Consider the following 23,968-nt stretch of genomic DNA (forward strand, 5'->3'; position numbering starts at 1 on the left):
TTGTAATTCCAGAGTAAACACTAGGAAAACAATTCAAAATTTTTAGAAAAAAATAAAAGAATTAAAATTCCACCAATTAATAAAATGAAGCCTAGAGGGAAAAGAACATTAGACAAATAGAATAACTAAATAAATATAAATCCAATAATAATAATTTAACTAAAGATCTATCAAGTAAACATTCAATTTAAAAGCACTTACTCAGGCTTTCCAAGATAGTGGTATAGGGATACCCAGAACTCAACTGGTAAGCATCCTTCACCCCATACACTCTCCAGCTACCTTGCTAAAGTGAGTGGGTATACACAATCCACACAGGAGACACCACTTGATCTCCTAGCCTGGTAGCCAAGAGTGTTAGCATTCCAGAAGTCCATGGGGCTATAACAATCAGAAAGAGTTTTTGGCAGACCACCATCACTATAAGGATAGTGCACAAAGAGCAGACTGAAACACAACCCCAGTCTTCCTATGAAGAGGCCTATTTAGTTAGCCTGGAGGTTAGGCCTGAGGGACAGTCTTCAAGTTTTCCACAAATGTAAAAACTACATTTTTTACAATGTATTTTTTAAAAATATTAAAAAAGACAAACCTTTAACTATACTAACAGAATAAAAGAGAAAGAAATCAAATAAAATCAGAGATGAAAGAGGAGACATTACAACAGATACCACAGAGTAGCAAAATTTATTTATTTATTATTTATGTAATTAATTTGCATGTGGTTATCCAGTTTTCCCCTAAATGATGTTTTGAGGAGACTATCCTTTCTCCATTGAGTATTTTTGGGTCTCTTACTTGACCATATATGCAGGAGTTTATTTCTGGGCTCTCAATTCTGCTCCATTGTTCTACATGTCTATTTTTATGCCAGTACTATGCTGTTTTGATTACTACAGCTTTGTAGTATAGTTTGAAATCAGAAAGTGTGATGCCTCCAGCTTTTGGTCTTCTTTTTCTGGGTCACTTTGGTTCTTCAGGGTCTTCTACAACTCCAAACAAACTTTAATTGTTTTTCTATTTCTGTGAAACTTTGGTAGGGATTTCATTGAACCTATGGATGACTTTGAGTAGTATGGACATTTTAACAATTTTAATTCTTTCAATCCATGAACATGGGATACATTTCCATTTGTTTGTCTCTTCTTCAATTTCTTTCATTAAAATTTTGTCATGTTCAGTGTACAGATAGTTCACCTCATTGGTTAAATTTATTCCTAAATATTTTAATTTTTTTGATGTTATTGTGAATGGAATTTTTTTTTTTTGGTTTTTTGTTGCTATTGTTGTTTTTTGCCCTCAGATGTTTTATCACACATGTAAGAAACACAACTGTTTTCTGGATGTTGATTTGGTATCTTGCAACTTCATTGAATTTGTTGGGTAGATACAATTTTTTTTGTAGTGTCTTTAGTATTTTCTATACATAGGATCATATTATCTGCAAAGATAATTTTTCTTCTTCCTTACTGATTTGGGTACTATTTATATCTTTATCTTGCCTGATTACTATAAATGGGAATTCCAATACTATGTTGAAAAAGAGTTATCTTATTTTTCATCTCAGATGAAAATCTTTCAAAATTTTACCATTGAGTATAAATATTAGCTGTGGACTTATATATGGCCTTTATTATGATGTGGTATCATAATAAATTTGTTAAGAGTTTTTATCAGGAAAAGATGTTATATTTTGTTAAGTGCTTTTTGTGCATTTATTGAGATGATCATATGATTCATATCTTTTTATCTTTCATTCAATTTATGTGGTGTTTCACATTTATTGATTTATATATGTTGAATCATCTCAGAGATAAATCCTACTTTCTCATGATCAATTATCTTTTTGATGTGTTGTTGAATTTGGTTTGGTAATATTTTGTTAAGAATTTTTGCATCTAACCAAATGGAAGGCCATTTGTTAAACCCTAATTGAAATTTGACTGAAAGAGAAATTAAATTGTATTAGGATATTAAGATTTTAGAGTATCTTTATTACTACAGCTATTATATTTACAAATATTAACCCAAATATAACACTGCATGTTAACTATACTGGATATAAAATTGAAAAAAAAAAAAAGAAGAAGAAGTAAAAAAAAGAATTTTTGCGTCTATATTTATAACATATTTGTCTGTAATTTTCTTTTCTTGTGGTATCCTTATCTGATTTTGGTATCAGGGTAATGCTGTTCTTGCAGATGAGTTTGAGAGTGTCTTCTCTTCAATTTTTGAAAGTGCTTGAGAAAGATTGCTGTTAATCTTTCTTTAAATATTCATTAACATTCCCCAAAAACAATCTGGTTTGGGGATTTTCTGTTTTGGGAGTTTTTGATTACTGATTCATCTCCATACTCTTATTGGTCTGTTCAGATTTTATATTTTTCATGTTTCATTCTTGATAGATTATATGTTTATAGGAATTTATCCATTTCATCTAGGTTATCCAGTTTGTTTGGCTAAAATTATTCATAGTAGTCTCTCATGATTCTTTGCATTTCTGTGGTTATCTGTTGTAATGTCTCCTCTTTCATTTCTGATTTTATTTTATTTCTTTCTCTTTTCTTGAGTTAGTATAGTTAAAGGTTTGTCTTTTTTAATATTTTTTAAAAATCAGGTCTTAGCTTCATTGATTTTTTTTCTGTTGTGTTTCTAGTCTCTATTTCATTTACTTTTGCTTTGATGTTGGTTATTTCCTTCCTTCTTCTAACTTTGAGCTTAGTTGTTTTTTTTCCTAGCTCCATGAGGTATAAAATTAGGTAATTTATTTCCATCTTTCCTTCTTTTATTAATTTCTAGTTTCATACTATTGTGATTGGAAAAGATACTTGGTATGATTAAGGAACTTTTGTGCACTGTTGGTGGGAATGTAAATTGGTACAGCCACTGTGGGAAACAGTATGGAAGTTCCTCAAAAATTTAAAAATAGGAGTACCATAGGATCCAATAATTCCACTACTGGGTATTTACCCAAAGAAAATGAAAACAATAATTTAAAAAGAAGTATGCACCCCTATGTTTATTTCAACATTATTTACAACAGTCAAGATAATGGAAGCCACCAAAGTGTCCATCTATAGACAAATGTGGTATATATATATACACACACACACACACAGACAATGGAATATTACTCAGCCATAAAAAAGAATGAAATCTTGACATTTGCAATGACACGGATGGAGCTACAAAGTATTATGCTAAGTGAAATAAGTCAGTCAGAGAAAGACAAATACTATATGATTTCACTCATATGTGGAATTTAAGAAACAAAACAAATGGGTAAAGGGTCAGGGGGAAGAGAGGAGGAGGCAAACCAAGAAACAGACTCTTAACTATGGAGAACAAACTGATGGTCACCAGAAGGGAGGTTGGTGGGGGGATGGGTAAAATAGGTGATGGGGATTAAGGAGTGTACTTGATGAGATGAGCATTATGGAAGTGTTGAATCACTATATTATACAAACGAAATTAAATATTACACTGTATGTTAACTAATTGTAATTTAAATAAAAATTTTAGTAAAAGACAAATCAATAAGGATGATTTTATTCTTCTTAAACTTGCTAAGACATGTTTTGTGACCTATCATGTGATCTACCCTGAAGAATATGTGCACTAGAAGAGAATATGTATTCTGTTGCTTTTGGATAGAAGTTTCTGTATGTGTCTGTTAGGTCCCTTTAGTCTACAGTATGATTCAGGTCAGTTTCCTTGTTGATTATCTGAAGGATCTATTCATTTCTGAAAGTAGAATATTGTGGTCCTCTACTATTATTATATTGTTTTCTATTTCTCCCTTCAGACCTGTTACAATTTGCTTAATATATTCAGGTGTTCTGATGTTGGGTGCATACATAAATATTTATAATTGCCATATCTTCTTGATTAATTGATCCCTTAGCATTATATAGTAACTTTCTATGTTTCTTGCTACTGTTTTTGGCTTAAAGTCTACTTTGTCTGATTTCAGTATAGCTACTTCTGCTCTCTTTTAGTTTCCACTTGCATGGAATATATTTTGCCATCTCCTTACTTTGAATCTATGTATGTCATTGAAGCTGAAGTGAGTCTTTTGTAGTTGAGTCTTATTTTTTATCCATTCAGCCACTCTATGCCTTTTATTTATTTATTATTTTTAAAGATTTATTTATTTGAGAGAGAGAATGCATGTGAGCAAAGGGAGGGGGAAAAGGAGAGGGAGAGAATCTCAAGCAGACTCCCCACTGAGTGCAGAGTCTGACATGGGATTCGATCTCACGACCCTGAGATCATAACCTGAATGGAAATCAAGAGTCAGACACTTAGCCAACTAAACCACCCAAGTGCCCCACTCTATGTCTTTAAATTGGCCTATCCATTAACACTAAGAATAATTATTGATAAATAAGGACTTACTAATGTCATCTTATTGTTTTCTGGCTGTTTTACAGTTCCATTTTTCTTTTATTCCTTTTTTGATGTCTTCCTTTATATATTGATGATTTTCTTCTCTTTATCTTTTTTGTTTCTATTGTAGATTTTTTCTTTGTGGTTCTTATGAGATTTACACTATAAAACACAAAACATAAGGTAAAAACATCATAAAACAAATAAAATATATATTATTCTAATAACAGCTCAATCTTGATCATATACAAAACCAATATTCTTTTATTCCTCCTTTTATGTTTTTGATGTCAAAATTTATATTTTTTATTGTGTGTCCATTAAAAATTGGTGGAACTATAACTATTTTTAATACTTTCTGTCCTTTAACCTTTATTCTAGAGTTATCTAGTTAGCACATTATTAGGGTATTTTGAATCTGACTACATACTTATCTTTGCCAATGTATATTTTCTTATGTTTATATGTTACTAATTAGCATTCATTTGTTTCAGCTTGAAGAAAACCTTTCAGCATTTCTTATAAGGCAGATTTAGTGTTGATAAATTTCCTCAGCTTTTGTTTATTAAGGGAAAATCTTCATCACACCTTCAATTCACAAGGACAACTTTGCTGGTTAAAGTATTCTTAGTTGGCAGTTTCTTACTTTTAGTATCTTCAGTATGTCATCCCATTCTCTCCTGGCCTGAGGTATCTGCTGAGAAACTCACTGATAGCCTTATGGGTATTTTCTTATCTGAGGGAGATTTTTTTCTCTTGCCTTTAAAATTCTTTCTTTTTGGTTTTAGACAGTTTTGTTATTAATTGTCTTGAAGAAGAACATTTTAGATTGAAATTTTGAGGTGACCTATTTGTTTTATGAACTTGGATGTCCAAATCTTTCCCCAAGTTTGGGTATTTCTCAGCCATTATTTCTTTAAAGAAGCTTTCCATTCCTTTCTTCCCGTCTTCTTCTTCCAGGAATCCAATGTGTACATTATGTATTTTCATGTTGTTCCATAACTTCCATAGGCTTTCTTGATTCTTCCTTCTTTTTTTCTTTTTGCACTTCTGATTAAATAATTTCAACTGATCTTTCTTCTAGATCACTCTTTCTCTTTTCAGCTTGTTCAGATTTGCTCTTGAAGCTCTCTATACTGAATTATTTACTCTAGTAATTATATACTTCAGCTATGACATTTCTAGTTTTTTTTCTTTTTTGTTTCCCTTCTCTTTGTTGAGTTTCTCATTTTGTTCTTATGTTTATTCCTGGTATCATTAAATTGTTTATCTGTATTCTCTTGTAGCTCTCTGAGTATCTGTAGAGCAGCTACTTTGAATTCTTTGTTGAGCAATTACTCGATCACCACTTCTTTTGGGACAATTATTGGAGTTTTACTATATTCCTTTGATGGAGACATTTCTTGATTCTTCAGGATCCCTGTAGCCTTGCATAGGTGTCTATACATTTGAAGATGTGGTCACCTCTTCCAGACTTTATGGAATAATTTTAAAAAGGGAAGCCTTTCACATGTGAATGGAGCACACTTGATCATGCTGTGATCCTGGGTCTATTGACGCAAAGTACTAAGTGCAACAGCACACAGTGGCACAGGGTTCAGGGAGATATAATGTCTTTTTGGCTCAGACCACTGGGGTCTACCTTATTAACACTTGTATGGTCCTTGTGAGCACCCTATGGGGTCTATAGTTGCTGCAAGTGTTGTTTGGGTCCTAAGCGGCACTTCTAGGACCAATAGTTAGGGGCAAGTTTAAGCAGTGTTGGTGGCTAGACCAAGTGATGTGCACACATTTAACTGTAGGGCCTAGCCTCAAGCGCCTACGTAATGACAGAGATCAGTTGGAGACACACATGTGATCAGGCCAAGGGTAGGTAGCAAGGGCCAGTGACAACTATGGGCTCATGGGAAGTTGTAGTGGCTCTGGGTGTGTTTGTTCTCATGGCTTCACACTCTGCCTCCAGGTGTGCATACTTCAGTGGAGGCAGTGATGTACCTTTGGCTAAGAGGCATACAGGTGCACAGCTGGAGGGGCTATCTTCAGGTGCACTGATAAAGTATTTGTATTTAGAATATACAAACATTTATATTAAGGATACATAAAGAATCCCTGAAACAATAAAATGCAAACAACCCTACAAAAAACAGACAAAATATTTGAATTGAAACTTCATCAAAGAGGGTATATAGATGACAAACAAGCACATGTAAAAAGGCCCAGTGTCATTTTAAATGGGAAAATGCAAATTAAATTCAAAATTAGATACCATTACATATCTACAAAAATGGGTTAAATTTAAAAAGCTAACTATGGTGTGAAGAGAGTGTCCCATATACTGCTGTTGTAATGTAAAATTACACAGCTTCAGAGTTTCTTAAGAAGGTAAGCATTCACCTACAATATAATCTAGTCATTTCACCTTTTACCCAAGAAATAGAATGCTTATGCAAATACAAAGCTTTGTATATAAATGTTTATAACAACTTTATAGTAGACAAAATCTGGAAATAACCCCAATATAAATCAACAGGTGATTGATAAACAAAGTATTGTATATCCAAACAATAGATTACTATTGAATGATAAAAAGGAATGAGCTATATAGTTACATGTACCAATGTGGATGAATTTCAACATTACCCTATGTGAAAAAGAAAGGCAAAATTAAAAAGAATACTGTCTAATTTTATATTAAATTGTAGTACATGCAAATTAATTTATAGTGAGGGAATGCAGATCAGTGGCTGCCTATGTGGGGGAGTGGTAGCATGATAAGATTATAAAGGAGCAAGAGGAAACTTTAGTGGATAATGGATATATTCATTATTTTGATTGAGGTGATGATTTCATGGGTGTATACACATAACAAAACCTATCAAATCATAAATTTCAAATATGTGTATTTTATATGTCAGAAATTCCTCCAAGATGTTAAAGCAACAAAATTTAAATGATGAGTGAGGCTATTCATGCTATTTTTTGGTCAAATCTCAGGCACTAGTTAAACCCATTTTAGTTACTTACCAAATAAAAAATTGTAAGATTTTACACTAAATGGACAAAAGCCACAGATGTCAAACAAAACAATCTTTAAAATGTTTGCCTAAGTGGGGTATATATTTATCAATATATATTTATCAAATTTTATCCATATTTACAGCTAAAATGTTTGCATTTTATTGTATATAAAGAATATAATAAAAAAAGAAATAGCATATATATGATCTATCCAAGACTCCTATCCACTGCTAATGGAAATATAATTGTTACAACCATTTAGGAAAATCATTGGAAAATTTACTAATGCTTAAAATAGGTATATGCTATGAATAAGCATTACTACTCCAAGGGCATGTATCTATTGAGAAGTATGTGTACATATGTTGACTAAAAGACATTTAGTAGAATATTCATAACAACACTATTCATTATACTCATAATTCCAAATTACTTGAATACCCATAAGAAATAGAATGCATTAATGGCTGTTATTTCTATGCAAAGATATAGCATACAGTGGTGTGAATGAACATTTTACAACTATAAACAACAATGTGCGTAAATTTCCAAATTAGGTAATAAAGAGAAAAAAAAGCAGGAAAAAAGTATATCCAATATAATTCTATTTACATAAGGTTTAAAATCTGTAAAAAAAAATTGACTCATGCTCTTAGAGGGGCCAAAGTAGTAATTATCTTTGGAAAGGATAACAACTGGAAGAAATCAGGTTGGGAGTTCTGACATACTGGCAATATTATGCTTCCTGGATTTGGTGTTGGTTACATGAATGTGTTGTGGGTTTTTTTTAAGGTTTTATTTATTTATCTGACAGAGAGAGATAGTGAGAGCAGGAACACAAGCGGGGCGAGTGGGAGAGGGAGAAGCAGGCTTCCCGCAGAGCAGGGAGCCCGATGTGGGACTCGATCCCAGGACCCTGGGATCATGACCTGAGCCGAAGGCAGACGCTTAATGACTGAGCCACCCAGGCGCCCATACATGAATGTGTTTAATTTAGAAAATTCTTAGAGCTGTATAATTATGGCATACATCCATTTCTGTTTACATGATATTTCAGCAAAAATTCACTAAATAAACATAATAGAAGAAATCAAGATATTTGTAAACTTTGAAAAGAAATGATTAAAAATATCCTAAGGATTCTCTTGGATTCTGGCAGGATCTGTTTTGAGATCTGAAGAGTTTTTGCTAATTCATTGTTAATATATTCATATATTGTGTACTTTTCTGAATCATGTAATGCTTTAATTTTTAAGTATAAGAAATAACAGAAGATGTTTGTCTTTCTCTGACCGTCTTATTTCATTTAGCATTGTAGTCTCTAGTTCCATCCATATCATTGCAAATGACAAGATTTCATTCTTTTTATGGCTGAATAATATTCCATTGCAAATATACCACATCTTTTTTTTTTCTTTTTCATAGATACAAGGATAGGTATAGATATGAATTTTATTTAGATGCATAAAACATGAGACATTTAAAGATGATTACCTTCAAAAGAGGTACTATGACTTGGCAAGGGTGGGGGAAGGGGGTTTTCACAGAATATTCCTTTCTAAATTTTTAACTTAAATCCTATTAATGTGTTACATTTTTTTTAATTTTTTTTTTTAAGATTTTATTTATTTGTGAGACAGAGAATGAGAGACAGAGAGCATGAGAGGGAGGAGGGTCAGAGGGAGAAGCAGACTCCCTGCTGAGCAGGGAGCCCGATGTGGGACTCGATCCCGGAACTCCAGGATCATGACCTGAGCCGAAGGCAGTCATTTAACCAACTGAGCCACCCAGGCGCCCTAATGTGTTACTTTTAAAAAACATTGATGTCATAAATATACTGAATATAGTAAGCAGTACTCAAAACATTTATACAGTTACTATAATTAAACAAATATGCATAAAAGACAAATAGGAAATAAGACAAAAGTGCCATTGTTGTTAGGGGTTATTAGCTTAAATGTCCTTTTATTTACCCCTTTAAGAGTTGGCAATATATTAAAATTTCAATTATTTATATAAATATTATATATAAAAAGATTAAAGTGAAAGAAATAAAAGTTTATTTAAATATTTACTGAAGCAAATATCCATTGATTTCTATGTTTTATTTCTAGATATAATTTTTATTAAAGAAGACTACAATGCACAGCAGAACAACTGGCTTATTCTGAGTTTCTACATTGTTCTGCCCTTTATCATAATATTCACTATTATGATCATGAAACGAAATGAAATGAGAAAATCACGCAACAGAGAGAATGCAGAATATGAAGGGTAAATATGACTATGCAAATAATTTATGATCTTAAATTGTACTGCTTATTGACCAGTGAAATAAATTCATAGTTTTATAACACTTAGTGATATTCATTCCTATGTATTTGCACTATTTTTAACCTAGTGTAAATGGCATTTTTATAATTTTGTTTTCCAATAAATTGTTGCTAGCATATTGCAGTAAGTCAAAATTTTGGCTGTTCTAGAATTGTTTTCCTCACGAATATTTATAGTGTTTAGATGTTGTGTTAAAACTTTCACTAATTCCTTGACCCTCAAAATGTTTCTCTCTAGTAATTTCAAATACTTTGAAAAAAGTCTCTTCAGAATTCTTTGAAATTAGATACTGTTTCTTATAAATTTCTACATGCTATTTTTTCAATTTTTATTTAAATTCAATTTAATTAACATATAGTGTATTATTAGTTTCAGAGGTAGAGTTTAGTGATTCATCATTTACATAAAACACCCAGTGCTCATTCCATCAAGTGCCCTCCTTAATGCCCTTCACCTGGTTACCCCAATCCCCCGCCCACCTCCCCTTCAGCAACCCTCAGTTTGTTTCTTATAGTTGAGTCTCTTATGGTTTGTCTCCCTCTCTGTTTTTGTCTTATTTTATTTTTCCTTTCCTTCCCCAAAATTCATCTATTTTGTTTCTTAAATTCCACATATGAGTGAAATCATATGGTATTTTTCTTTCTCTGACTGACTTATTTCTTTTAGCATAATACTCTCTAGTCCCATCCATGTCATTGCAAATGGCAAGATTTCATTATTTTTGATGGCTGCGTAATATTCTTCTGTGTGTGTGTGTGTGTGTGTGTGTGTACCTCATCTTGTTCAACATCACTCGGCATCAGGGAAATACAAATCAAAACTACGTGCTGTTCTTACATTTGTTATTCTTTTCTTCTGGTGGCCAGTTAACTCATTGAAAACAAGAAACCCTCATATAAGTCCTTAAATATAATATCACAAATGATGATTTTAACTTCAAAGTAATGTTTTTGTTGAAGGCTATATCACTGGTCTATTTTATGAAGAAATTTTTATCTGTACACACCTTACATGTATATTGTTCAGGGGTGATGGATCATATTCACTGAAAGAGAAAGTGACTTAATTGGCCTATCATGATTCTCTGCAGAGAAAAAAAGAAAGAATTCAAAGGCCTCACAGGTAATGATATTGAGGGGAGTAATGTGCATGCTCAATGCATCTCCACAATCCAAATATTTCTACTGCCCCAGACTCAATAAATATCCCTTTATAAACAGTTTTAGTAGGCCTGGGATATACATCTTTAGATCTTTCATCTTGTGTATTCTATAAGTGATATACACTTGGAACCATTGAAAACATTATTTTTAACCAGCCGGAAATAAAAGTATTTCAACTTATATATTCATTTCTGTCATGTATTACCTTCTTAATTTTATAAAGGACTTTGAAGTTCAACTAACTTTGGAATATCTAGCATAGAACCATCTGTCCTGGAATCATCAGGTATTCCTTTAGGAGGGCAACCTATGCTTGATCTTTAGGGAGTCCTATTTCCAGAGTTGCCTTAGTCAATTTCTTGATATCTTATGCTACAGGTAAGAAAATCTTGACTCTGGAATACAGTCACCTCAACCTTGAGTAAATAGTGAATATAAGAGAGTTGACTTAATCTGGTTTTCCTTTTTTGTTTATTTTCTTCATTAGTTTTCCAAAGTAATTTTTATCCATTTTTTGTTATGTTTTGGATGTCCTCTGCAAGAATGCCCTTTCAATCCTTGCTCTCCATGACACACTCAGTCTTTGATTTGAGTGAACTTATGCAAAATTAATAGATAAAATATTGGATCTTCTTACAAAATATGGTAATCTGGATCACTTGTCATTCTGTTCTTCATAAAAATAGTCATTGAAATGAATAAAATAACAAACTAATAAAATGTTATATTAAGTTAAACCTTAATAAAAACTAGAAGCCAGCATAGTGGTTATCAAAAAATGAGGAAAGCTCCAACAAGGCTGGCAAAGTTAAGGAAGAATACTAGGAATAGCCTTAGTATTTCTGGAGACTTCAAACAATGTGTAAACTGTGCTGGGAGGCCAATTCAAACCCAAACCTAAGACCAAGATTTCACAACAAGAAGGGGTTCAATTTTACTGTATGTGAGATAGGAAATGATAATTGTGTCCAATATTGTGTTTCTTATATATTTTTTTTAATTACCAGTGAGGCTGCAAATCTTTATTTTCTTCTGGGCCATACTGTTTTTCTTTACACAGAAATTACTTTTCATATCATTTGACCTCTTCTCCCTGTTTGTTTATATTTTATCTTTTACAGAAGTTGTATACACACACGTACACATATAGTTTACTAATGCTTTTTTTAAAAAGATTTTATTTATTTGAGAGAGAGCAAGAGAGAGAGCATGAGTGGGGTGAGGGGCAGAAAGAGAAGCAGACTCCCTGCCTAGCAGGAAGTCCGATGCAGGACTCCATCCCTAGACTCTGGGATCATGACCTGAGCTGAAGGCAGGTGCCTAACCAACTGAGCCATCCAGGCACCCCTACTAATGCTTTTTTTATTTATACATGAATATTCTTTCTGGATTCTTATTGAATTTATAAAGTAATTAGAGAATTGATAGCTTTGAGTATTGTGTATGTCTATCTTGGAACATGTAAAACAGGAATAAGTTCAAAAAAATATGAAATGATTTTTTCATCACATAAAGGGATAATTGTTGGCTTGCATTAATACATTAAATATGTGTGTGAACTATCAAAAACATACAAGAAACACACAACACTGTATGTGCAATTTTAAAAAAAACATCAAAGTGAACACTTGTATCTCCTCCAACAAATTAAGATGTAAGATATCATCAGTAACACTATCCAGTTCTGGGGTCTCTTTATAGGGAGAGTTTTAATTATTATTTTGAGGTCTTTATTTGTTGTAATCTATTCATATTTTATGTTCTTTCTTGAGTCAGCTTTGGAAATTTGTGTCTTCTAGGAATCTTATTTCATCAAAATCTAATATTTTGTTACATAAAATTGTTCATAGTATATTTTCTTGCACTTTCTGTAGGACAGTAGCGAACTCTTGCATTTCATTTCTGATTTTGTGTCTAATCTCTTTTTTTTCTTAAATTTAGTTAAAGCTTTCTTAATTTTTACACTCACCAATACCTCTGCACTGTTTTTGATGGAGTTATCAAAGCTCTTAGTTGTCAAAATTGACCAGCATTTTTGAGCATTTCGCTTGTTTTATCAGCAATATTTCACTCTGTTGACCATTCTCTGCTTTCCTGAAATTCTTTTCTTCATTGCAAGGCAGGTCTATTAGAAACAGGTTCCCTCAGTTGTTATTTTTCAGTTTGTTGGGCTTTTTACTTGTAGTTAGTTGGAGTGATTAAGTGACAGCTTCATTACATACCAGACTAAAAACTGAAAGTTTGTATAAACTGTTTTTTATAGTCACCTACAAATTTGTCTTTAACTCATGCTCTTTGCCCCTTTATATGGATTAGAATTACTACCTTGTGTAATTTGCTTCAGGCTGAAAAATTGCTTTTGTTATTTCTAGTAAGGAATGTCTACTGGTAATAAATTCTCCCAAAAAGAGAAAATCTCTCTCCTAGATTTTTTTTTTAAATCTAGGAATATCTTTATTTGACTATCATCATGGAAACATAGTCTTGCTGGATATAAGATTCTTAGTTGACAGATTTCTTTCATTCACTATTTTCATATACCATCAAATTGTCTTCCTGCTCTCATTGTTTCTGATGAGAAGATGATAGTCTTAATGAAATTTCCTTGTAGGTGATAAATTGTTTATTCTTACTACTTTTAAGATTATTTTTATGTCCGTCTGTCAAATTTTTGACTATCATGTGTCTAGGTATGAATCTCTGTGTTTATCCTACTTGGAATTCATTGAACTTCTTTGATGTTGAATGTCTTTCATCATATTTGGGAAATTATCAGCCATTAATCTTCAGATATGTACTTTTTTTCTCCCATGTCTCTCTATTCTTTTTAGAATCCATTAGCTATATGCCAGGGCACTTCATGGTGTCTACGTTTATGTGAAGCTCTTCTCATTTTTTAAAAATTTTTCCTCTTTTTCTTCTAAATATTTATCAGTATGGATCTGTGTTCAAGTTAGCTAAATCATCTACAAACTCAAATCTACTGCTGAGCCTTTCTTTTGACTTTTTCATTTTAGTTATTGTACTTTAAACTCCATAATTTCCATTTGTTTATTTTTTTTATAATTTCAATATTTTTTGTTATCCTTTTTTAAATTGAGGTATGATTGAGGTATAATATAGAGTATTATATTAGTTTTAGATGTACAACATAATTATTTTATATATATATATATATATATATATATATATATATATATATACATTACAAAATGAACACCATAATAAGTTTAGTTAATATGCATCATACAGACACACAAAATAATTTTTTTCTTATGATGAGAACTTTTAAGATCTAGTTTCTTTGGAACTTTAAAATATGCCACATAGTATTATTAACTATGGTCATTATATTGTACATTACATCCCCATGATGTATTTATTTATAACTGGAAGTTTGAACCTTTTGACCACTTTCTCTTTTGTTGCCCAGTCCCCAACCTCAACCTCTGGCAATGGCAAAATTTTTTTTGTTTCTATGAGTTGGTTACTTTTTGTTGTTGTCATCATTTATTTTACTTAGATTCCACATTTTTCTTCAGATAAATACCCAGAAGTGAGATCATTGGATCATATGGTAGTTCAACTTTTTAATTTTTTGAGAAATGGCCATACTGTTTTCCATAAAGGCAGCACCAATTTACATTCCTGCTAACAGTGTAAATGCTTCCCTTTTTTCTGCATCCTTGCCAACACTGGTTATTTGTTGTCCTTTTGATAATATCAATTCTAAAGTTTCATTGTAGTTTTGATTTGCATATCCCAGATGATTAATGATGTTGAGCATCTTTTCATATATCTGTTGGCCATCTATATGTCTTATTTGGAAAAAAAAATTCTATTCAGATTTTGTGTATGTTTTTCAATTAAATTGTTTCTTGTTTTTTACTCTTGAGTCATATTAGTTCTTTTTATATTTGGAATTTTAACCCCTTATCAGATATATGAATTGCATCCCATTTAGTAGGTTGCCTTTTCAAGTTGTTGATGGTATTCTTTGCTGTTTAGAAGTTATTTAGTTGGATGTAATGCCAGTTATTTATTTTTATTTTTATTGCCTTTCCTTTTGATGTCAGATTCAAAAAATCATCACCAAAATCAATGTCAAGAAAGTTAACTGCCTCTGTTTTCTTCTAGAGTTTTACAGTTTCTGGTTTACATTAAAGTCTTTAATCCATTTTGAGTTAATTTTAGTGTATTGTGTAAGATGGTGGTCCAGTTTCATTCTTTTGCATGTGGCTGACCAATTTTCCCAACACCATTTATCGAAGAGACTTTCTTTTCCCCATTGAATATTCTTACCTCCTTTGTCATAAATTAATTGACCATATATGCATGGGCTTATTTCTGGGGCTTCTATTCTTTTTCATTGATCAATGTGTTTGTTTTTATGCCAGTACTATAATGTTTTAATTACTATACCTTTGTAATATATTTTGAAATCAGGGACCATAAGGCTTTCAGTTTTCTTCTTCTTTCTCCTGATTGTTTTGGCTATTTGGGGTCTTCTGTTGTTCTATACATATTGCAGAATACTTTGATGTATTTCTATGAAAAATGCCATTGAAATTTTGATAGGGATTACATTGAATCTGTGGATCATTTTTGGGTTATATAAAAATGTTAATAATATTAAATTTTCCAAACCATGATCATTGATTATCTTTCCATTTTTTGTCTTCAATTTCTTTCATCAATGTTTTATAGCTTCAGTGTACAAGTCTTTTACTTCCACAGCTGAATTTATTTTCTATATATTTTATTATTTTTGATGTAATTTAAATGGCATTGCTTTTCTTTCTGATAGGACATTATTAATGTAAAAAATGCAGAAGAGTTTTGTACATTGATTTTTCATCTTGCAACTTAATTTGTTTATTAGTTCTAACAGTTTTTTGGTGGAGTCTTTAGGGTTTACTAAATATAATATGTCATCTGCAAATAGTGACAGTTTTGCTTCATCCTTTCCAATTAGATACATTTTGTATCTTTTTCTTTTTTTTAAAAAAAGATTTTATTTATTTATTTGATAGGGACACAGCGAGAGAAGGAACACAAGAAGTAGGAGTGGGAGAGGGAGAAGCAGGCCTCCTGTGGAGCAGGGAGCCTGGGGCGGGGCTCGATCCCAGGACCCTGGGATCATGACCTGAGCTGAAGGCAGATGCTTAAAGACAGAGCCACCAGGCACCCACAAATTTTATATCTTTTTCTTGACTAATTGCTCTGACTAGGACTTTAATACTATGTTGAATAACAGTGATCTCTGATCTTAGAGGGTAGCATTCAGCTTTTTCACTGTTCAGCATGGTGTTAGCTGTGGGCTTATCATATTTGTTTTTTATTATTTTGAGGTATATTCCCTCTATACCTGTTTTGTTGAGAGTTTTTGTCATAAATTGATGTTGACTTTTGTCATCTATTTCTGCTCTAATAAGATGATGATATAATTTTTATCAATCATTTTGTTAATGGGATGTATCATATTGGTTGGTTTGCAATTGTTGAACCATCTTTGCATCCCTGAAATAAATACCACTTGATCATGGTATATGATCCTTTTAATATATTGTTGAATTCAGTATGCTAATGTTTTCTTGAGAAATTTTTGCAGCTATGTTCATCAGGGATATTGACCTATAATTTTCTTCTGTTGTGGCATCCTTGTCTAGTTTGGGTATCAGGGAAATGCTGGCCTCATAAAATGAGTTTGGAAGTGTTTCTTCCTCTTTTATTGTTTGGATGAGTTTGATAAGGACTGGTTTTAAATCTTTGAATGTTTGGGAGAAATCACCCGTTAAGCCAACTGGTCCTAGACTTTTGTTTGTTGAGAAGTTTTTAGTTACTCATTCAATTTTCTTACTAGCAATTGGTTTAATCAGATTTTCTATTTCTTAAAGATCAGTCTTGGAAGCTTGTATGTTTCTAAGAATTTATCCATTTCTTCTAGGTTGTCATATTTTTGTCATATAATTATTCATGGTAGTCTCTATGATTCTTTGCATTTCTTTTTTAAGATGTAATTTATTTGAGAGAGAGACAGAGGAAGAGAGAGAGACAGAGGAAGAGAGAGAGAGAAAGGGAAGGGGCAGAGGGAGAGGGAGAGAGAGAATCTCAAACAGACTCCCTGCTGAGTGTGGAGCCTGATGAGGGGCTTGGTCCCACAACTCTGAGTTCATGACCTGAGCTGAAATCAAGAGTCAGCCACTTAACCAACTGAGCCACCCAGGAGCCCCAAATTTTTGCATTTCTGTGACATCAGTTGTACCATCTATTTCATTTCTGATTTTTTTTTTTTACTCCTCTCTCTTTTTTCCTCAGTGAGTGTAGCAAAACTTTGTTAGTTGTGTTTATCTTTTCAGAGAACCAGCTTTAGTTTTATTGATCTTTTTTCTTATCTTTTTAGTCTCCAGGTCATTTATTTCTATTATTTATCTTTATTATTCAATTGTTTTTACTAACTTTTGATTTGTTTGTTCTTTTTATAGTTCCTTGAGGTGTAAAGCTATGCTGTTTATTTGAGATTTTTCTTGTTTCTTGATATAGGCATTTATTGCTATGAAATTCCCTCTTAGAAGTGCTTTTGTTGCATCCCATAAAATTGGTAGGTCATATTTCCTTTTGTTTGTTTGTTTGTTTGTTTGTTTGTTTGTTTCAGGTATTATTTTAATTCTCTTTTGATTTTTTCTTCGACCCATTGGTTGTTCAGCAGTATATTTATTTGGTCTCTACATATTTGTGAACTTTCCAGTTTTCTTCTTGTAATTCTTTTCTAGTTTTATGCCACTATGATCAGAAAAGATGCTTGGTATTATTTCATTCTTTAAATGTAAAAAGACCCTTTTGTAGCTTAATATATCATCTATCCTAGAGAGGTAGATCTAGATCTATCTTACCCAGATATCTATAGCTTAATTTATGATGTAACCAATATCTATCCTAAAGTTCCATGAACACTTGAGAAAAATATGTATTCCATTTCTCTTGGATGGAATGTTTTGTATGTATCTGTTGAGTCCACTTGTCTAATGTATCATTTAAGGCAAAGGTTTCCTTAATGGTTTTTCTGTCTGGGTGATCTCTCCATTGATATAAGTGGTGTATTGAAGCCCCCTACTACTACTGTATTGCTATATCTCCCTGTAGGTATGTTAATATTTGCTTTATATATTTAGGTGCATTACAAATGTTATGGCTTCCTTGGATTGACCCCTTTATCATTATATAATGTCCTTCTTTGTCTCTAATACAGTCTTGTTTTAAGGTCTCTTTTGTACACCCCAGCTTTCTTTTGTTCTATTGTTATTCTATACTAGATGAAACATTATTACAGTACTTTCTTTTCCTTTTTTTTTAATGGTTTCCTTTAGTTCATGGAACATATTTATGACAACTGCTTTAAAGTTTTTTTCTTCTAAATCTGACAACTACTATCTCTCAGGCAATTTGTTTCCTGCTTTTTTCCCTGGGTGTAGGTCACACTTTCTTGTTTCTTTGCACTCCATAACATTTTTACTGGAAACTGGAAATTTTAGATAATACATTAATACAGTAACAATTTTGGATACTTATGCCCACCCACTACACACCTACACAAGGCTTCTTGTCCTTGTTTGATTTTTGTTTGTTTAGTGACTTAACTGGTATAGTTCATCAAAATAAATTTTTCCCTATAATGTGGTGCTTCCATGCTGCTCCTCAGATGTCATAAATTGCCCTATTATCTAATCCAATTAGATCCAATTGCCTTTGCAAGAGTAGCCTTTGAGGCTTATTTCTCTCTGACCCCAAAAGGACTTTTCTTAGCTGACTCTTTTTCTGGTTCTCTCTGTTAAAATTTTAGATGGTCTTTAATTTAGCTTTTTCTCATCAACTGCCAGCCTTATTTACCCAACATAATCTTCAGTGTATAACAGTGTCCTTAGGTTTGAACTGCTTCTGTTCCTAATAAATCACTTACCTTGAGAGAGCTACAGATCAACAATTTCTCCCTTGGACACTTATCTCTGAGAAATGAAAATCATGCTTTCACAGACACTTGAACACAAATGTTCATAATACCCTAATACATAATAGCCCAATCTGTAAATTAAGGTCATTCAATGCATAAATTATTACACAACCTATGGTAAATCCATACTACCACATACTACACAGTAATAAAAGAAAACAAAGTATTGATAGAAACAATTTTGAGGACACAAAGGGAATTATGCTAAGTGAAACAGAGCCACTTTCAAAAGCATATATACACTATGATTCCAATTATATAAAATTCTTATCAAATTAAAAATTACAGGTTTGGAGAATAGAGTAGTAGTTGCCAAGAGTTAGGAATAATGGGGAGAGTGGGTATGTCTATAAAAGGGTAGCAACAAAAACTTTTGTTGATGGTACAGTTTTGTATCTTGATGTGATTATAGTTATATGAAACTACACTTGTGATCAAGTTGCATAGAACTACACACACACACATACATATGAATGCATGTGTAAATGGTACAATCTGAGCAATCTCTGTGGGTGTATCAATGTCAATTACCTTGCTTTCATATTATAGTTAAGCAAGATGTTAATATGGGGGGACTGTGTAAAAGGTACATGAAACCTTTCTGTACATATCTTTGCAATATGCTATGAATATGAAACTACTTAAAAATAAAAGGTTAAAAAATTGGATCAAAGGGCGCCTGGGTGGCTCAGTTGGTTAAGCGACTGCCTTCGGCTCAGGTCATGATCCTGGAGTCCCAAGATTGAGTCCCGCATCGGGCTCCCTGCTCGGCAGGGAGTCTGCTTCTCCCTCTGACCCTCCGCCCTCTCATGCTCTCTCTCATTCTCTCTGTCTCAAATAAATAAATAAAATCTTTAAAAAAAATTGGATCAGGGCCATGAATTTATTAAGTTAAATTTTGCAACTTTCTGAAGAAAACACAAAAAACTCTGTGGATCTAGGACTAGACCAGAGTTCTTTCACATGAGAACAAATCATGAGTGGTACCTGGGTTGCTCAGTTGTTTAAGCATCTGCCTTTGTCTCAGGTCATGATCCCAGGGTCCTGGGATCAAGTCTGCATTGGGCTCCCTGCTCAGCGGGAAGTCTGCTTCTCCTTTTCCCTTCCCCCTCCCCCTGCTCATGCTCTCTCTCTCTCTCAAATGAATAAATAAAATCTAAAAATCAGGAAACAAACTGAGGGTTGCTGGAGTGGTGGGGGGTGGGAAGGATGGGGTGGCTGGGTGATAGACATTGGGGAGGGTATGTGCTATGGTGAGTGCTGTGAATTGTGCAAGACTGTTGAATCACAGATCTGTACCTCTGACACAAATAATACATTATATGTTAAAAAAAAAAAGAAGAAGAAGATAGCAGGAGGGGAAGAATGAAGGGGGGGAGATCGGAGGGGGAGACGAACCATGAGAGATGATGGACTCTGAGAAACAAACTGAGGGTTCTAGAGGGGAGGGGGTGGGAGGATGGGTTAGCCTGGTGATGGGTATTAAAGAGGGCATGTTCCGCGTGGAGCACTGGGTATTATACGCAAACAATGAATCACGGAACACTACATCAAAAACTAATGATGTAATGTATGGTGATTAACATAACATAATAAAAAAAAAGAAAAAGGAAAAAATCTAAAAAAAAAAAAAAAAGAACAAATCATGATCCATAAGGAAAATTCATATGTGGTCAAAATTAAAGATACCTGATTTGAAAAATACCTTGTTAAGAAGGTAAAAAGACAAGCTTCAGCCTGGTAGAATGTATTTGCATACCATATATCCAACAAAGATTTTCTGTCTATAATATATTTTAAAAGTTCAAAATCAACAGTTGAAAAAAAATTTGGTTAGCAAAGGGCAAAGACATGAACCAAGACTTGACTGAAGAGTATATACAGATGGCAAGCAAGCACATTAAGTTACTCTTAACATAATTAGTTATTGGAGTAATGCAAATTAAAACCACAATGAGATATCACACTTTTCCCAACAGATTGACTAAAATAGTAATAATAGTAAGTACTGATGAAGATGTAGAAAATTAGATCACTCATACGTTGCTGGAGGAAATACAAAACAGTATAGCTACTATGACATACAATTTGTCAACCTTATTATACAACTCAACAATTTCACTCTTGGGTATTTATCCTAGAGAGAACTTTTACATTTATGCAAAAAACTATAAATGAACATCTATAACAATGTTATTTGTAATAGCTAAAAACTAAAAATTATCCAAATAATCTTTTGATGGATGACTAATTTAACAAACTATGGAACATTCATACCATGGGTACTACTCAGGAATAGTAAGAAATTATTAATACATGACACAATTTTGGTGGATCTCAAGGGAATTACAGGAGAGAAAAAACAAAGCTCAAGAGCTACTATATGAAGCCACTTATACAAAGTATTTGCATTGCAATTATAGAAATAAAGACCAATTAGTAATTGCCAGGGATTAGGAACTGGGAGTAAGGCAGATAGGTGTACTATGTAGGGGTTATATGTTTGTGTGTGTGTGTGTGTGTGTGTGGTTGTGGAACAATTCTGTATGTTGATTTTGGTGTCAGACACACTAATCTATACATGTTATAAGATAGAATACATTTGTACACATATAAACATGTCAGTGCATGTAAACAATAATGAAATCTAAATTAACTCTGGATTATACCAATGTTGATTTCCTGGTTTTGACAATGTAATATAATCATGCAAGATTTTACCATGAGCAAAAACTAAGTAAAGGGTATACACATGAAATCTCCCAGTAAAAATTTTTTAAACTTCCTATAGATTTATAATTATTTCAAAAAATTAAGTAAAATTAACTTTTCCCCCAAAAAAGCCTATTAAATGATTCCCAAGAATCTACAAAAGAGGATAAAGAAAATGACAATAATAATATATAGCAAGGTGTTAAATTGAAACCCAACCATATCAAGTCAATAAATTTAAATAGTCTAAATACTTCAATTTAAAAAAAAAGCAGAAAATGTAAGATTGGATAAAAATCAAGAGAAATATAGCCTGTCAACAAGAAATCCACTTTCAATCTAAAGAAAGAAATGGGTTAAAAGTAAAAGATGTACCATGCTAACACCAACCTAAAGAAAGCTAAAGTGACTATATTTCTATCAGCCAAAGCAGTCTGAAGAAGAAATATTATTTTATACCAAGAGCATAATTTGATCATTTAATCATAATAAAAGTATCAAGTCTTTAAGAGCACATATAATTCCTTCATTTCTGACAGCATTTGCTCTATGTACTTGAAGCTCTGTTATTAGCTGCATAAGAGAAAAAGCCACAAATATCATTAGAAGTTTCAACATCTCTCTCTAAATATAAGTGGACTGAAAAACAGTAAGAATAAAAAAGAAATGAAAAACACTAATTAGCAGCATAATCTTTCAGAAGACCTCATTACAACCACAGAAATCACATTTGTCTCAAATACACCTGAAACATTTCACAAATTAGACCAAATGTGTGCTACGAAAAAGCAACAATAAATTCAAACAGATTCAGATCACGCAAAATATGTGCTCTGAACAATTAGAATTATACTTGTTGTCAATAACAGTAAAAAAAAGTCTTAAAACAGTTTGGAAAGCACACATATTTTTAAGTAATTCACTGATCAAAGAAAAAATCACCAGGGAAATTAGAACATATTTGAACACAAATTGAAAATAAAAACATATGATAAAATTTTTCACCTATATATAAAACAGTATTTGGGGGAAAATTTATACTATCAATAATTTATATCAGAAATGTAAGAAAGTTTAAATCAGTTACATAAGCTTCCACATAAAGTAGAAAAAGAAGAGCAAATTCAACCCCATGTAAAAAGGAAATGAAATTATGAAGTTTAGAAAATAGCAATAATAAAATAGAAAACGGGAAAAAAATTAATGAAACCAGTGAAACAAAAAAAGTTTTTTTGGGAAACATTAAAAAAGTACTAACTGTGTAACCACATGGGTAAGAATGAGAACGATTAGACAACAATTACAAATATCTAGAATGAGAGAAGATCCCTCCATTACTGATCCTATAGAGAATGAAAAAATACCAAGGAAATATTATAAAAGTGTTAATACTAATAAATCTGACAACCTAAATGAAATGGACAAATTCCTAAAGACTAAAACTATCAAAGCTTATTTAAAAAGAAATGGGGAGGAGCTAAGATGTTGGAGTACTAATAGGACCCTAGGTAGATAAATATCAACTCATTCTGAATACCTGAGAAGTCAAACTGAGGATGGACAGAACAAACTACACAACTAGGAGAGAAGCCAAAACATGGAAGGAAGGAGGTGTGGAGATGTGATTTGGGGGAGAAACAGATAGCAGATGCTGCCAAGGGGAGGGGGCCCTGGTCATGAAGAGAGACAAGAGAGAGAAGCACACAGAGGATCACACAAGAAAAACACTTCTCGGCAGAGCAAGATGGCGGAGGAGTAGGAGAACTGGATTTCGTCTGGTCTCAGGAATTCAGCTGAATAGGGATCAAACCATTCTGAACACCTACAAACTCAACAGGAGATCGAAGAAAAGAATAACAACTCTCTGAATAGAAAAGCAACCACTTTCTGGAGGGTAGGACGTGCAGAGAAGTGAATCCGAGGCGATATTTGGGAGGATAGATGACGGGGGAGGTGGCCGCCATTGGCTGCTTCTGGCAAGTGATAGAGCCGTGGAGCACAAAATTGGAACTTTTAGAAGTCTGCTCCCCTGAGGGATGTCGCTCAAGTGGCTAAGTGGGGGGTGGAACCCTCGTGAGACAGTGTGGGCTCAGGACCCTTGAGGTCACAGAAAGACCGGCAGTGCCTGAGTATGGCAGAGCTCCCAGGTATCGGAGCAGGGAAGCTGGCTGCAGAGATGGAGCTGAGGCAAAGGCTCTCAGCTTGGGGTTGACATAAACTGTGATACACGGCACAGTAAGATGGTAGAACTAGAGTTCTTGGTAAGATGTCAGAACTAGAGTTCAGAATGATGATGTTAAAGATACTAGACAGGCTTGAAAAAGCATGGAAGTAATTGGAGAAA

At 32.9% G+C, this 23,968-nt stretch overlaps 1 protein-coding gene across 1 annotated transcript in view; it reads left to right on the forward strand.

Annotated features, from left to right (window-relative positions):
* The window catches only part of LOC118009784 (disintegrin and metalloproteinase domain-containing protein 18-like), a 188,548-nt gene that overhangs the window by 133,009 nt on the left and 31,571 nt on the right, over positions 1-23,968 (forward strand). Inside the window, exons 18-19 of the mRNA XM_035003823.1 lie at positions 913-926; positions 9,540-9,681. Coding sequence (XP_034859714.1) covers positions 913-926; positions 9,540-9,681 — 156 coding nt within the window. The remainder of the gene's footprint in view (positions 1-912; positions 927-9,539; positions 9,682-23,968) is intronic.

This window comes from Mirounga leonina, unplaced genomic scaffold, assembly GCF_011800145.1.
Source record: "Mirounga leonina isolate KUSES-001 unplaced genomic scaffold, KU_Mleo_1.0 Mir_128, whole genome shotgun sequence".
Taxonomy (NCBI): domain Eukaryota; kingdom Metazoa; phylum Chordata; class Mammalia; order Carnivora; family Phocidae; genus Mirounga; species Mirounga leonina.